This window comes from Strigops habroptila, chromosome 9 (assembly GCF_004027225.2).
Source record: "Strigops habroptila isolate Jane chromosome 9, bStrHab1.2.pri, whole genome shotgun sequence".
NCBI classification, from domain to species: Eukaryota; Metazoa; Chordata; class Aves; order Psittaciformes; family Psittacidae; genus Strigops; species Strigops habroptila.
Window position 1 is genome coordinate 7,365,194 of NC_044285.2, and position 17,285 is coordinate 7,382,478.

A 17,285-nucleotide genomic window follows, 5' to 3' on the forward strand; every position below is an offset into this window, starting at 1 on the left:
GCACAGGATCTGGAAGTTGCATTTGTCTATGTGCCTGCTAGTTGTACTCCTGCCCAGATATCCAAGCTGCTGACTTGGAAACACTTCAAAGATTTCCATTCTTCAGAGTGGCTGTCTTGACTGCTACTACAGGGAGTTTTTAATGTTTTGTGATCATGAAGCAGCATTTATTATTATGCCTTTTAAGATGGGGCAACTTTATTTATACATCCTTTTTTTTTTTTTTTTTTTTTTTTTGAAATATAGAAGTAAATCTCCTATGAGATACACTGGGTTTGACAAAACGGCTAAGATTTTACTAATGTATTACCACAAAGAACAAAAAATCAGAGGAAGGCATCTGGACAGATTTGGCAGGTTTTCTAATTATTTCTTTTTTTCCCCGATTCCTTTTTGAGACAAATCCAGAGTTCTACGCTGGGCAAGCCATCAGATTCTCTGGTCGAGCATATGGCTCATCAAGTTCTCTTTCTGTTGCTCTTAAACTTTTCCTCCCATTCCCATCTTCCCTCTCCCCCATCCTTGCTTTCGTGCACAATTTATCTCCTTTCTCTCTGTCTTCCTGTCCCACGCTTAATCATCTTGTTATGTCTTCTGATAGCAGAAAAGATGCTGTTGGTTTGCCATGTGGTGTTAAGAGGTGCTGGTAACACAAACACGACTTGCCTGGCTTGCCGTAAGCTTGCTTCTGGTTTTGGTGGTGAAAGTCCATTCTGCATTCTCTTATATAACTTATTTGTTTTCCATGGGGTGTTTTGTATGTTTGAATTTGTTCAGCATCAAAGATAAGTAATATTCTGGGGATACTTGCTGACAGCTGACTTAAAGTGTAAATTACAATGCTGATTTAAGTCTAAACTTAGAACAAATGCAGGTAGATAACTCTACACAATTTAGGTGTGAACTCCTCTTCCAGGGTGATTGTGGATGCTGAAAGTTTGCGTAGGTTCAAAAGCATCCAGGAAAATATATGGAAGCAAAACCAACTAAGAGCTCAAAAGCCTCCCCAAGGCACCATTGCTAGCTTAAGAAATCTCTGGACTGCAGACTGCTTGAGTCTGAGTCGGCTCTGCAAGTTCTAGCACTGTTTTTGCTGTGGTCTTACATGCTTCCCTTGGCCAATGTTGGCCACAGGATACGAGACTATCCGGGCTTTCAGCTTAAGCTGGTGCAGCTCTTCTTTTCTGGTCTGGTTAATTAACCTTGTACTTAGAATACCTGTTTCTCGTTTCATTTCCATTTTACCTAAGATTAAAATATAGGGATATAAGACTACAGTCATTCCTGGGTCACTTTTTTTAGGCACTTTCCATGTTGACAACTGAGCCTAACAGCCCCATTATAAGCAATTCAGGCTCCCTTTTCAAAGTCATTAGGTTGTTCATCCCATTGCTGCCAAAAGGATGTTTCAGAGCTTCATTTTCCAGTGCTTAAAACCCATCCTCTAATTTCCAGTTGAATTTTATTCATGGCCATTTTATATCCATTTGTTCTTGTGCCAGCTTTGTTCTTTAGCTTAAGTAGCTCTCTGTCTTCCTCAGTGTTTACTTCTCCCTCACACAGTGTGTCTATGGAGAACAATCAAGTCACCTCTTAACCATCATTTTGCTAAGGTGACAAAACTGTGATCTTTAAGACTCCTGTTGAGGTAAGTCTCCTTTAACATAATGATTTTCTTAGTACTCTTCTGCACGGTTCCTCCTGAACACTGCGCAAAGCTATTCAGGTGAAGCCTTGTACGAAATTCATGCTTTCCTCTCTCCACTGGCCATGGCTTTCATGAGACCTGATCTGTCCTCTCATGACCCACCCATCCTGCTGGGTCATGCTTGTCCTCATCCTCTAATGGGCTCATATATTCAGGATGTCCTTCTGCTCATTTCCAAATTATGAGCCCCTGCTCATAACAGCAATTCCTATTAAACCCTAAATGTGTAACCTTGCACTTTGACTATTACATTTCATCACATTTCTATTGCTTTAGCACTCAAGAACATCCTGCCACTCCTGAAAGATATTCTGAACTCCCTGCTATTGGCAGCAGCTCCTGACTTCACACAGTCAGCAGATTTTGTTAGTATACTCTGACTTTTTGTGCCAAGGTCATTAATGAAAAGATAAAATAAGATCGGTCTCAAAACATCCTTGAGCACTTCCACACATACCTTCCTTCCAGACTAATAATTCCTCTTTCAGCACAACTCCTGTCATTGCCTCTTTAACCAGTTCCTTACCCATGGTGCAATTCTTACACTAATCCCTGTGTTCTCCAGCTTTGCTAATAATTTCCAGTGTGGCACCACATCAAATGCTCTATTGAAGTAAAGATAAATTAGATCAAATGCATTTCTCTTGTCTAGAAAAATCACTCATCAAACAAAGATATCAAGTTAGGCTGGATTGATCTACTCTTGCTAAGTCCATTTTATCCCTTAAACCCATTTTATCTGTTTTGCAGTTTACCCTCATGTCTCTAATTATATTTTTCTTTCAAAATCTCTTCTAAAGCAATGAATACTATTGAGGTCAGTCTACTGGGTCTGCACATAGTTATGACTAACTGTAGAGTACATGCTGTAAGACACACAGAACACTACATATTGCATATGCCAAAATCCCTGTGATAAATTGCAGTACTTGAAGAGATGAAATGTACTAGTTTGGTTCCACTTTATTTTATTGCAGTACTGAGTCCATGCCTGTACAGAGATGAGGATGTATCTAGGCTGTTAGCCTGGGTTATGGGGAATCCAGCCAGCTACAGCTGCAGGTCTATGATGTTGCTTCAGAAGTAGGTGGTGATTATGTAAAGTTCTGATTCTTCTGAGTGGTGATGCTGGGATCTAGGTGATACCACCTTCAAGTCTTTACTTTTCAGGACGTGTCTGAGCTTTCCACCTTACAATAGTACCATCTGGGTGAATTTACTTACATCTTTATGATAGTCTTGGGTTTCTCAGATTTACAAGCAAAGCAGTTGCAAACCTGCCCGATCAGGTCACATCAGAACCACAAATAGCTCCTATCCCTGGAGTTAGAGCAGACCAACTTCCTCCAAGCCTGGAGAAGAGATCAGGGGTGGTTAAGGCTGTTGAAGGGTCAGTTATGGTATGGCCAGGAAGAGTTAAGGTCTTCTGGGTCAAGTGTGATGAGGAATTAGAGAGAATGGGGACTCAAAGATAGTGGGAATAGGAGATTATGCATCTGAGATCATGGTTTGGGTGGTCTGAAGATGAATGAAGTTGTGTCTGTGATTTTTACAGACCCCCAAAAAGTATTGGAAAATCCAGACTTGCTGATTGCTTGTTTGATGGGAGGTTTGCTGGCAGTGTTCACACTATAACAGTGGTATAGCCCTAATGAAACCCTTTGCAGTACTCATAAGAACCTCTTAAATAAACTAGATGCCTACAGGAAATCCTTAGATCTCTTCTTCTTGGAGCCAGAAACACTGCGGTACTTCCTTCACTGCTCTGCTGTTCTGGTGTGTGATGGAGACATTACTTTCAGGCTGCAGATGCAGGTATGTAAGGTAGTCTCCTTTACAAGATAATACTTGACTTCGAGCTTTGGGAGATGCTCTGGATGGATTCTTGGTTTTCAGTTTTTGTAATGCTGTTGTTGAACTCTGTCAGATTCATTATGAAAGAATGACATTAGATAGGTAGTTGATCCAACATCAGCAAGAACCAGCTCTTAATCTTTCTTAGTTTCTGCTGCTGTTAAGACATACCATGAACAGCGGCTTGGTGGCAAAAAATACTTATATTTTTTTTGCTGCAGGATGATAATTGGCTCAGGATGGAAGTTAATGTGATTTTATTTGGGGATTGGTTTGTAAACAGATTACATTTTAAGAAATCCTTGGGCATGGAGGTAGCTGTATGTATTTAATCAGCTGTGGGCACTTGAAACTTAGCAGCAGGGCAGGTTAGAACATGGATCTTCTCACTCCAGCAGAATACAACTGGAAAAAGTCTTTTGTGGGGCTAGTGGGATGGAGATTACACCACAAAAGGAAGAAACTTGCCTCTGGGTGGTGAGGAACAAGGATGTTTCAGTTCAGCTTTTCAAGCTGCAAACATTAGTGATCAACTCCCACTTAAACCAGGGCTATGCTGGCTGCGAAAGGTTTTGTTGCTTTACCTGCACATTGAAATTGACATGGAAGGTCAACAGAAATCTCGCTGTGTATCTCTTCCCCTCTAGCTACTTATTCTCTAAGCTTCATGGGGCCAGCAGTCTTCCCATAGAGCTTTAGCACCTTTCTTGCAAGTCCTGATCTGAGTAGGGGCCTTTACATGTCACTGCAATGCAAGACACTGTTATAATTAAAAGAAATCAGTTTTTCTTTTCACTTAAAGCTAGTGGGAGGGAGGACACGAGGGGTGAAGCTTGTTTGGGGAAAACAGAGAAGGGAGTGGAATTTGGCTGGAAATACTGACATGAACGTCCCAGCTTGATGCAGAAGTTGTCATCTACTGATGTAGATGGAAGCACTGATGTCTGGAGTGGGCATGTGCCGAGTCTTTAATACAAAGAAGTAGCTCTGGGGCAGCAGTTAATGACTTGCTTCCTTACTTTGGATACGTGGGTGTTGCTTTAAATTTAATGGTCACTACAAATCAGTGTAACGCTAAAGCTAGAGGGCTAATGGTCTTTAAGAATAACTGAGTCAGCTGCAGAGACTGGATCCTCCGCTGGTGTAAAACATTGCAGTTCTGTCAAAGTCCATCATAAGCTGTCAATTTAGGCCAGCTGGGGAGCCTGGCACAGAAGAGTGTGAAGATGAAGGTTACAAAAATTATTGAGGAAATTGACATTATTTCTCCATCTCTCTTCTTTCCCCAGGGCAGCCATTGAGGCTCTGGCAGCTTTGCTGAAATCAAGTAAGCTTGTTTTTAATATTCTTTCTGACTTTTCTTTCTGTGTTGTGCTACTGGACAGAATGATCCTGTTGAACTTCATTCTCCCTTGGTATCCCTTCTTGCCTCAGTCTCAAAGAGCACTGCTTAGAACAGAGTCAGTAATGCTATATGTCTAGCTAAGATTCCTGCGGCTCTGTGGGCACACAGCTCTATGGGAGATGGTGCCCTGGTCTAAGGGAGAAAGCTGCTGAGGGAGCAAGACTAGACCCTTATTTGAGTGTTTAGGGAACACTGGTTGTCCTGGGGGTTGGTAGAGTGAAAGAAATGAAGAACCTCTGCAGTCAGTGACAAATGCTTATTGCTCTGTTGCAGCATCACTGGAGAGCAGTGCCAGGACCTCTCTGTCCTGTGCTGTTGCACTGTGTGCTTACCTGGTAACAATGCTGCTGTTGGCAAAGGCTTGGAAAAATCTTGCAGTCCGAAAGAAATGACCTTAATTCTCCCTTGCAAGCTTGTCAGGTCTGGTAACGTGCAGACAGGGCTGAGACCTAGTGGTTGCTGGGGTACAGCCCTGCTATGGCAGGCTGTGCTTAACATCTGTGATAGCTAGGGGTCTTGAAGACCTTCACATGGGTTCTCAGTCATGTACTGCTGGCATGACTGTTCCTGAAATGAACATGCTACCCCTTTTTTTTGCCTTTATCCCATCTGAAAACACTTAGCTTTTTATTACCAGAATTTAATAAAGCTTTGATTAAGAAAGAGCACTCTACAATAAATCACAATGGCATATTGTCCTTCTCTCTCTTCCCCCCCTCCCTCCCTTTCTTTCTTCTCCTCCCCCTTCTCCTTTTCGTAGTATTAGGAATAGATGCATTTGTGAAAAATTGTAACCCTGGAAGCAGTGCTTAAATGAGCATACTGCAATGGGATCATGTCTGAGATGCAGCAGCTCAAGTGATGAATTCTGAAATAATGCCTCAATATTAACCTTGCTGCCTAGATTTAAAGGTCACGTTATTGCAACAAGGAAAGACCTTCTAATTTGGGCACTAAATCTTAATAAGGGGGTTGTGGGGCTCTGCCACAGCTGCCTGCAATACAAAAGCAAAATTAGCCTTCAGAGTAGAAAGAAATATACAGAGAAGGGTGGAAAAGTAGAGCAAGAGCTGAAAGCTCATCTGGCAGCTTGAGCTTTTCTCCTGCGCTCCTGTTTTGTGGCAAGTACTAGAAATGGGAAGTGAAATTCTCTTGTCCCAAGATATTTATAGGGTAAGTTTTCTACTTGGAGGCTTGTTCTGGGTATAGAGATGAGAACAGTATATAGAAGTGGAGGAGTAATTACCAAGGGAAGCTGTGAAATGTAGTCTCCTGGGGAGTTGTAAACACGTGTGAAAGTTGGAGGGGGGAAGCTGAGAATGATCTAGGGGATATTTTGGATTCAGCTCCAAATTCTCCCATCTCTTTTTCTCCTGGAATGAGAAGGTTTTAGAGCTATTTACTCTTAGAAATTTTCTGTCTAACTCTTTCCAGCCAATTTAGGTTGTGAAAGCATCTTGGTTCTTGATCTAGGAAGTGCATAGAGAGTTTCCAGTACTGGAAGAACACACTGATCCCTCTGGTTGTTTCAGGTGCTTGCACAGAAGGTACAAAACCAAAAATTAACTCAGTGAGGACTTGGTTTATTGAGCAAAGCAGCCCATCCACTGTCACTCTGGTTGATCACTATGGTATGGAGATTAGGGTTCTCATGTTCATTTGTACTGTTGACCACTGCAAACAAAGGCATTGCTTGGGAGAGGCATTTTTGTTTTGAGATGCACTTCCTAGTTTGCTGTTAGTGTGTGCTTTTCTCCTTTATCATTCACAACCAAACAACATTGTTACAGCAACACTGCTTCCAGGGAAAAGTGATTTTAGGAAAACAATATGGTCTGTTTTCAGCTGATGTTCTTTAAGGCACTGGAACTGGGATTTGGGAAATGGTGCCAATACTTGCAATCAAATAGAGCACCACAGCCCACAAGTCAGCCTGAACTGTGTTCTTTGATGTTTTCTGCAGTCCGATGCTGACTAGTCATGAATGTCTTTTAGTTTTCCCTTTGTCCTTCTCAGGACATGAGAGGCTCCAGGCTTCTGGAATGGACTGCTCTGGTAGCTGCATACAAATGAGCAGTCTGTGTCTTTTGGGAGGTGTGGGTCAGGAGATGTGAAAAACAGCTCTGGTTCTTCCAGAGATAAATTCACCATGGCTGGGAAAGAGCTGAATTCTTTCTCATGGCTGTGTCAGGGCAGCTTTGTTTGTCACAGTTAACTTATTTATGCCCATGACCTTAGTGCCTTTGAGTGGTGCAGGGGTTCTTAAAAGTAAGATCTGGTGAATGTTATAGCACTTGAAAACTGCTTCTTGAAACAAGGGGTAAAACTGCGTACGCCAAGACACCGAGAAGCCCTTTAGCTTGTTTTAGATGGGATACAACTAAATGGGAGGCAGGAATCTTGGAATGTGCTACAGCACTGAATTAGTGGACTGATTATTGTGAGCTTTTTTGGAGACTTAGTGACTTGCTGGGAAACGGTGAAATTCAATTGTGCTGGGGGTGAAGGCTATAAAACAGGACAAGAACACTTTCATTCCTGAGGGTCTCCCTATAGGGCTGTCTTATCCTTAAGCGCTTCAGCCCAAAGTGATCACGGCATTATGGTTATACACGGAGCTGTGCTGGAGGGTAAGTGTCCTTCTTGCTTTGGCAGCGAGCTGCAACGAGAAAGCACGCAGTAATTTTGAAGGGAACAGGCAGATGGCAGTGTGTCTCCCCGATGGATTTCAGAAACATCCATCTTCAGCTCCTCAGCTGAAGCTTCCACAAGCTCTACTTGAGACTGTCCATCTGGAGGGCCAGGGGCTGGCTAGAGACTTTCTGGCCTCTGTCTCTTCCTTAACAGAAGCTGATGCTAAATGCCCACTTAGCAGGTGCGTAACTGGAAGAAGCAAGATCTGCCAGGACAGAAGGCATAAGTGTAAGGAAATATTACCACCCCAGCTCTACCTGGGAAATTGTTGGTGTTGTGTTTCAGAGAGGAAAGTATAAGCTTGTCCAAAGAAATAATTGATGGGACACTACAAACTTGTGCTTCATCCGCAACAAGGAAGAAATGCTTGGAAACCCAGTGCAAGACAAGAGTGACCTTGGTTGTCCTTGTCACATGTACATAGCTCAAATCAGTGATGGAGATGGTGAATAACAGAGGAAGAGAAGTTCTGCAGTGCTGCATCTTTCTATTGGTGGAGGCTTGGATTACTGACATAGAGGAGATGTTTCTCAGCCAGACTCTCACTCCTGGCCTCTTGCCTCCTTCCAAGTACCTCAGGATACTTTACCAGTCCTCACATGCGACTCTCCCAGTGGCTGTTCTCCACCTCTCTCTGTTTGCGTGCAGCAAACAGCTTGTAGCACGTCCTTCCTCCATTGCCTTGATGGGTTGTTGGTTATTTTTTTTATATCTGCTGTCTCTCTACCATGCTGTTAACTCCCTCTGACTGAACTACATTATTATACATGTTGCTTGGTAAATATCTATAGTGGCGTTGAAGTGCCATAAGAGCATCAGGAGGCTTTTTACTCTTCTCTTGAATGTTAGTCAAGCTTTCTAGCATTATACCTGTCCTTCCTTCCTTCTTCAGTTTCTAGATGCTTTCTACAGCCCAGGGTGAGGATGAGGAGCGTATATACCAATAGCTGTCGATAAACTGAGGTGGGATGAGGCGCAGCATCCTTCTCCAAGTGTCTCCCATCTTTCCCAGGGTACTTTTTCCAGTCTCCTTTGGCTTTATTCTACTTCTCCTGAGTACATCTGGTTTTGTATCTTGTTCCAGTTCTGTCTTAAGGCCTGGGGAGCTCATCACTGAGCCCTTCTTTGTCAGCAAGAGGCTCGGGTGTGGATGGGGCATACCCCAACTGGAGCCTGTTTGTGCAGTGGTTGAAGGTGAGGGCTGCCCTCATGTCACTCCTAGCCATGGGCTCTATTGCTTTTAGTGAGCTCACTCCCATAAATAAAACAGGCAAACCAGTCCCACATTAGGGGCAGTGGAAGAAAACTGGGCCCCACTGTATAAGCTCAGACAAGCGCATCTGAAGGTGATGTGATGGACCAAACCGGCCGCTGCTGCTCGACACAGGGAGCCACACGATGGCGATGTGATTATAGGGATCCTGCTCCCACCGCTGCTTAATCCAATGTTTATTTTTGGTGAGTAATTTGTTTATCAGCAGGTTATTTTAATCTAATTTTGGTGGTATTTGTTATTCCCGACTATCTGTATTTCCCAGAATTAGCAGCTTGCATGTCTTTAAGGAAATTAGCTAGAACTGATCTCAGAGGCATTTGCTCAGTGGATATTGAAGGGAAGGGCCCTGGCTGCAGGGCTTGCCTGGTACAACTGTAATGAGCAATTAAAAAAGACAGGTTGTGGTGACCCCTGATCATGCTTATTTCATCAAGACAATTCGGTGTGCTACCAGCAGTTATTGCTGATGGCCTTTCACCTCTCTTTCTATATCTTTTCCTTTTTCTTTGATTCTCTTTATTCTCTTGCCTTCCCTCTTCCCGCCCCCCCAGCCTTTTATCTCTCATTTCCTGCTCTTTCACCCTCATCTTCTGCCAACTAACCTTTATTTAACCTTTCACCTGCTCATTTTCTAAATTATTTTCTTATCAAAACATAGGATTATGCCTTGTGGCTGGTAGGATAAAATAATCAGTGTCATTCTTTTCCTTTTATGCTGGCATCAAGGAGGGGCAAGTAACTCTGAGAAACAGAAAGCAATGTTCTAGCACATAAGCAGATTACGGTTTCTGAAAGGCCTGTACCCTCTATGTCTGAATTCATAATGTTCTGCAACAGATCTACTGACACAGGTCTTTGATCTTGCATCAAAATAGCCTTACGGTTAAACCATACTGGTTCCTGCAGCAAACAGCACAATGTCTGTGATTTGCCTAATACTTCGCCAGGTACCTGTTTCTCACAATCAGTTTAAAACTTCATTACCTATCTTTGGAATCAAACTTCATTATCAGTTTGGCCCCAAATCTATCCTCGCAACTTGTATTGGGAGCAGAGTTGAATTTTGCAAATAGTTCCTTTCATAATCATCTAAAATAAGGCCTGTGTGTGTCCTTTCTTCCTGAATTTCAGAATGCAAACAGTCTTGATTCTATATTTAACTTTCTTTCTGAAAAGAGCTGCTTTATGGGGGGAAAGAATTATTTTTGAATATCCTTTATATTCCCTTCCTCAAGACTGCTTTTCATACATAGACTTATCTCAAACTGAAAGTAACTTAGTGCTGCAGAGAAAATGTTGGTTTCATCTCCTTGACATGGCAGCTTCCCACTGTTTTGCTCCTCAAGATGGGTATAATGGAACCAAAGTGTTGAGGAGCTGCATTATTCTCTGTTGACATTCTTACAAATGATTGTTTACTGCCTTTGCCTTGGCATGAGCAGTGTTTGTGCCTCCAGTGGTGATCTGGCTTCAGGAAACCCAGTGGCTGAATTTGAGGAAGTCTTCCAAATTCTAGCATCCTTATTTGAACTCTTTCAACCCACTTTGATCAGAATAATCAAGCTGGAAATTTTGTGAAAATGTTGGTTTGTTTTTGTAGATTTTCAACTTTCTGTTGAGTTCCAACCAGAAGCTGCTATGAACCTGGGAAAGAAAAGAAAAAGAGGAAACCTTTTTAAAAACCAGTTTCCTTTTGGGGTTAGTTTGAAAGTTTCAAACGGGGTTGGCTTGCTCTTCCTTAGTTTTACATATGAACAATGTAACAAAGGCAAATTGGAGAAGAATCACCGTGTCCTAATACGGTCTGTATGAATGTCACAGAATTGGCCAACATATGGAACTTTAACATTTTGGAGTAGAAAGAGCTGTTCTCGTACTGAAGCAAAGCTTGTGGCTGATTCCCATTCTAGGAGCAAAACATGGCACTTGTAGTTGCTAGCAAATCCTGCCTGTGTTCTCTACCTCTGTGCCAGTGTTATTTGTCTATCCTAACTGCTTAAATAAATGCCTGGGCTCTGAAATTTACAGGGCACAATTACAGCAGTTTTCTGGCTTCCAACAAGAGTTGAGCTAAGACCAACTTCTTGCTGGAACTGTAGAGCCCACTGGGTCTGAATTCATTCCAGCATTTGATGGATGACTAAGTTTCTCCATGGGGACAGTTAATTTTGCTTCTATAGGGAACCTTCATGCTTACCTTTAGCAAAAATGGCCTCTCAATGACTGAATAAAATAGCTGTTTTCCCTTTGCTTTAGGAGATATCTTTCATTTCTTATTCCCAAAAGGCAATCACTAGAGCAGAGTGGGGAAGCTTGAGGTTTTCTTATTCCTTTCACTGCTTTAGGGGCCATAGGGTTAATTTAGCAGAGCATTCTTATCTCCAAACTGTAGCAATATATGTTCTTGGCATAATGAATCAGTGGAGTGGCATCAACAAGGAGATTTAAGCAGATAGACAGAAAGATAAATCTCTTTGTTCTGCCTGGTAAGCAATGCATTGCTCATTATGTTTCAGGTTGACTGTAATTTGGTTTTGTGATTAAATATGCTGCATGTTTTCCAGTGGTCCCTGTGCTCCTGGCACACACTTCAAAGGGGACTGGAATGTAAGGAGGGCTTCAGAAATGTCCACAGAAACACTGGCAGTCATGGGACTTTATCTACTAGGCTGAAACCCTGGCTTTAGAGTCTGTCCTTGTCCCCTAACACAAAATCAGAGTTCTGTCAAAACTGGATTTCTTTCTAGTGTGATACCCTTGCAAATGTAGATGCACCTTTAACCGTCTGAAGCCCCTGCATGTTGCTGTGCATCCATGTCAAATGTTTCTGGCTAACTGCACAGATTATTCAGGCTGGATATTCTATTCAGTGCTTAAACTTTCACTGGTTAGAAGCACTGCCCTGGAAGCCAGAAGTGGAAGGTCAATTCCAGAAGCATGGGGAAACTGAGTATCCCCCTATCCTCCATCCCATCTTCGGCAGGCAAAGTGAAACCCTTGCAAAGGAAACAGTATGCCAGTGACAGGTTTGGGGAAGGTTGTGAAGACAGTGATTCTATCAGAGATGCCAGAATAACATTAGGAAGACAGACTGTCAGCAAGAGAGTCAGAGATCGCTCAGATCTCATCCAGTACTTTGTTTAAAGAGTTTTAATCAGTTTATTGAGATTTCACCACTAAATTTAGGTATGTAAAATTCTAAGTACAGATGAATTGATGGTCAATGCTATCTACTCTACTTACAGCTAGTGTGGGATACAAAGATTATTGTGTAAGCTTACTATATGTATCTTAAAATATTACATGCATGAAAAAATGTCACTGTTCCATTAGCTCAAAGAGGAGATGTGCATCTGTCTCACAGATCAAGCATTGAACCAAAACAGAAAGCACCATCCCTGGGCGCTTCTGAAAGCTGTGTGGAAGGAGGACTTTCATTTCCACTGAACACTGGCCATACCCTGGGAGAAAGAAAGGGACTAATGAAAGAATAACAGCAAAAGGGTCAAAAGACACAGGACGTCTTACCACTTACCACTCATCACTCAGACCATGCATACTGGCTCCAGGAGGGGTGGGTTCTTGCTGCCTACAAATCTGTGCAGTGCTGCTTGTACCTGTATGATTATTTTTTCACTATCTGTATTTTTGCCAAAATCTAGATGGATGCTCATGCAGGTGCATCCCTAGATGGAGAGACCAACAGAGACAGGTGGGGAGGCCTCCTTTTTCCGTTCTGCCTTCTGGAGATCTTGGCATACTTTCTCCTTCATTTATTCACTACTTTATTGGCTATACAACTGAAAAAAACTGTAAGAAAAACCCTGACAACACAGGAGAGCAGAGGAGAATCAATGTAATCAGACAGGAGGAGCAAAATGAATGCGGTTTTTGCCCCCTCAGCAAGTAATTCTCATTGCTTCTGATCTCCTCACAGAACAGACTATCTAGCATCACTTTTCAGAGCAACTGTTTTGATCTTAAAGGTGGTAAATACTACAGAAAACATGAGGGGAAACATAGCAAACTTCTTCTGCTCAGCTTCCTCCCTGCTTTCCATCTAGTGATAAAACTGACGTATGGGACAGTTGTATATTCCGGTCCCTATGGAGCGGGGATCCAAAAGTGGAAGCCTGTCTTGAAAAACATGAGGAAAACATCAAAAACACATGATAATTTTGTTATTATTATTTTAATAAATTCCCAAGGACCTCTACTCACAGTGCTTTCCAACATTTCCCTTGTCCTATCGACAGTGACACAGAAAGCTTAGACTTCAGGCACTGAATGCTAGGGGCTATAAATCCCTAGATTTAGTCCAATTTCATCTGCCTCTGAACAGTTCAGGGCAGCTCTCAGTCTCATCTAAATTGTCCCTACCTTACACTCCCTGACTCTCTTCTTCTTGTCATGTTTTATATACTTATTGACTTTTACAGAGCTTCCCGAGTAATTCTTCAGGGAAGATTGACTGATTTAAGGGGTTAGTCATCCTGCAGGTTAGTAAACATGACAGCTGGTTGAGGATTAACAGGAAATCATGAATAAAATCATTGGGATTGATAAGGGATTCTCAAGCAATTAAAGTTTTCTTGCAGAAAGTAAAATAGAAAAAACCAAACAGTGAAGGTCAAAGGAGAAGGATGACCTACATGCTGACAATCACTGAGTCCTGAAATACAAGATGTACTGGCAGAGTTAGTGTGAGATGGTTAACAACAAGGGGATAAATGCTAGAGAGAACTGCAGGCCAAGGTGTAGGAGACTTGGCAGAGCTGTGTAGGACTGGAATAGCTGTGTGACCAGCAGGTCAGTGCAGGGGCATGTCAACAGGGTGGTGTGAAGGTGCAGAGCAAGATTAAAATGAGTTGGCAAACTGGTCTGGGGATGCTGTTCATTGCCTGCCCTGTGGTGCCAATGGTAGAGAAAACTACAGGACAACAACAAGTAGCAGAACTACTCTCCAATCACTTCTCCAAGTAAGAGTTTGCTAATGAGCAAGAGAGCAGACAGATGACTTCAGGTGACTTCCGTCCCCTTCCCAATACCTCTCTCTACTTCACCACTAGGATTGAGGTTTGCTGCATACTAGCTGCTTCCTGCTTACTCTCTGGTTGGCTTCCCTTGTTACTAATCTCCTGCATGCAGCATATTTCTGTTCTCTCTCTTAACCTCCAGCTCCTTCTCCTGTCTGTAAATCCCCACTGATGACTTTAACGTTCCAGGTGTGAGGGGCTCTGGCACTTTGTTTAACGAACTGGAAATGAATTGGAACCTACTAGCTCTGGAGAACCCGTACCAAGAGCCATCTGTTGTGAGCTGCAAACACTGATTGGTATTCAGGATGCTGAGCTCCAGTCTTACATTTGCTACCTGGCCCCTTGGTTGATTACTGAGCTCCTGACAGCTTCTAATGTGTGTCGCAGCAGGGAATGTCAGGACCAGTCAGGAAAACATGTTTGGTTTGAAGGGAGGGAATCTTGAGTCTCATATGGCTTCTTGTTTGTCCTGTGGGGCAAGAAATGCAGTGGGTGAAGAATATAGAATACTCAGCAGAATTTGTATTTTATTGTAAGTTTTAGAATCTTTTAATTTCAGTCTGATGTCCTAGAGCTACATGATTAAGGGAACATTACAGCTTCCCTTTCATATTTTTATAAAGCCCATATTCTTTTATTTTTATTTTTTTTTCCCATGCAATAAGGCCTTTTAAAGGTCACATCCAGGTAATGTTCAAATCTTAGAGCTAGGAAGCAACAGAAAAGAAGCCCAAATTGATGTTGCTCATGTTTGTGTTTTGTTAATTTTTAAGTACTGTGGGTTTGCAGAATAGTTTGATTTATGGCTTTTGTTATACAGGAATGTGTGGGAACACATTTAGAAGTCAAACATAATCTTGCTGGCTGTGACAGGGTTGTACAGTTACAAGGTTTCTGGATTTCCTGATCTCAATAAGGTGTTATCTCAGGACTGAAGTACAGCACTATGTGAAGTTTATGACTTGCTATTGACTAATCCTAGTGTTCTTCAGCTTTTCTCACTCCTCAGGAGCTTCCTTAGTTTCAGGAGTTCTTATGGTGTGTAATTGGGATTAAGTTTATTAGCATTTTGTAGGAGATTTGGGGTCTGCCCTTTCCCCACGTGTGGTTTGGTTCATCTGGAGGGTCCTGGAGCAGCCATTTCCACCTAGACAGAAGAGAGACTGCTTCGTTTGTTTGCATGTGCTATTCCAAGAGTCTGGCTCATGCTTAGCAAATAAAAACCTCCTAAATTGTAAAAAAAAAAAAAAAAAAAAAAAAAAACAACCCAAAGTTTTATTTTTCTGAGACCATTAAGCAAGAATGAGCAGGTGATAAAGTCTGAGTTTGAGCACTAAGTAGCCATGGAGTTATCAAACACCATGAATAGTTTAATTCAGCCTTTTCTCTTCCTTTTCAGAGTCTAACAGCCGACGGGCAGTGAGCAGAGGCTACCTGGGTGGATTGCTGAGACTCTATCAAGACTGGCATCGCAATGATGTCTCCAACAACTACATCTATATTCGTAAGGGTCTCCTGCTCTGCCTAAAGCACATTACCAACATCCAGCTGGGCAGGGAGACTTTCCTTTTTTCCAAGGGTATGGAGATTCTCTTTACAAGTGTACAGGTAAATGGTGCTTTAGTAGCTAAGTGACATGGATTGGTTAGTGCTGGGTTCTACCTCACAGTGCAGGGAATTCCATAGTTTTATCTCGAATTTATATAACATATCAATGAAAAATACGATAATGTTAAAATATATTTAGTTTTTCACAGTTAGTACTTCAGAAAAGGTGAAAAGTCTCAGTTTAAAACTAATTCCTGCTGAGCCTCATGGGAATTGTAGTTCAGGCTTTTTAACGCCCTTTATTTCCCCCTCCTCCCCCGTGGATCCTGCTGTCTACTGAGACTTCCTCTCTCAAAGAACAGTGCAGTGTCTCCACAGAAGAGTCACTTAGGTGTTTCATGAGATGTTTTCTTTCGGGTATCCAGATGGATAATTCCACCCAATCAGTTTTTTACACACACGTGAAAAAAGAATGTTGATTTACCCAGGCATTTGCTAATGAGAAACTTCCATCAACATTCAGGATTCCCAGTTTTAATCTTGTGGAACATCAATATGGGTTCATCAAGAAAGCTGGACATGGTCCTGAAGGTGGGATGTCTCTATGGTATAGAAAGGGCAGGTACAGAACAGTAACAGTTTTCCTCAACATGCTGCTTTAGCCTTCTTTGGAAAAGCTGCTTATGGAGAAACCTTTTTGGTACTACATCCATGTGATTCCACGAGGAGTGTTTCCGTTGTCATTCTTACTGGCCAGTGCATTATCTCATTCTAGCACCATCACAGACAGGATGAAAAACCTGTCCCCTTCTTCTCCAGAAAACCCACTGCCTTATGACCCAGTGTATTTGCTTCTTCATCTTTCCCATTGCCGTCATAAATAATTCTCCTGTGACTGAAAGATATTTCTTACTAACAGTAGATGGTACACTGGCAGAGTTGTGTCACTTCATTGTCCTCTTGAGGACTTGACCAGATTTTCAGGTTGGGGATGAGGTGGCCAGAACCAACTGATATTTAAAGGGAGTATGGCCTTTGTTAATGAGAAGTCCTTGATCTGCAGAAACTTGAATAGGGTGAATGGCAACAGCTGCTTGAGGGTAGATGTCAGCTCGTTCCCTCTCAAGAGCCTTCTACAGCCCATGTAGGTTTCTGAGCTAACATCTCCTGATAGCTCAGCCTGGGAGCAGCCCCATGGGAAGTGCAAGCATGGGGTCACCTTGGGTGAACAAACAGGAAATGACACACTAAGACTTCAGTGAGCACTGTTAATACTAATCCTTCCAAAGGTTAGAAGCGGAGCAGAAATGACAGCTTCAGGGGCCTCCAGTTTGTTGTCTCCTACTATACACTACCAGGAACATCATGGAAGGAGATTTACCAAGGTTAATAAATTCAAAGCTCAGTGTTCCCCCATTACTTCTTTGGGATACTGTAAGTTTTAGTGTCTCTCCAAGACACAAAGTGTCAGGAGGACTCTGGCGGCCCTCGGAGATCTCACTCATACCCTTCCCTAGCTCTGTCCTGAGGTAGAGGCTGCTGCTGCTACTATCTTTAATTTTCACGGTAGACAGAAAATGGGAAATGTATTCTCCTGAGAGGAATTTTATGTTGTAGGAAGAGTAAAAGAGACGGAGACAGGACAAGACAAATAACTTCTGCTTGGGAAAACAATGACTCTTTTTGTCTGCAGACAGTATTTTAGTGCCTTTAGGAATTTGCTGGCTGTGGTGATTAGCCTTGACCAACCTCTGAGCAGCT

The 17,285-nt window shown here is 42.4% G+C and overlaps 1 protein-coding gene across 1 annotated transcript in view; it reads left to right on the forward strand.

Moving 5' to 3' along the window:
• AGBL1 (ATP/GTP binding protein like 1) overlaps positions 1–17,285 on the forward strand; it is a 268,169-nt gene that overhangs the window by 22,305 nt on the left and 228,579 nt on the right. The window contains exons 6-7 of the mRNA XM_030498061.1: positions 4,852–4,889; positions 15,376–15,584. Of these exons, the coding sequence (XP_030353921.1) occupies positions 4,852–4,889; positions 15,376–15,584 (247 nt within the window). The remainder of the gene's footprint in view (positions 1–4,851; positions 4,890–15,375; positions 15,585–17,285) is intronic.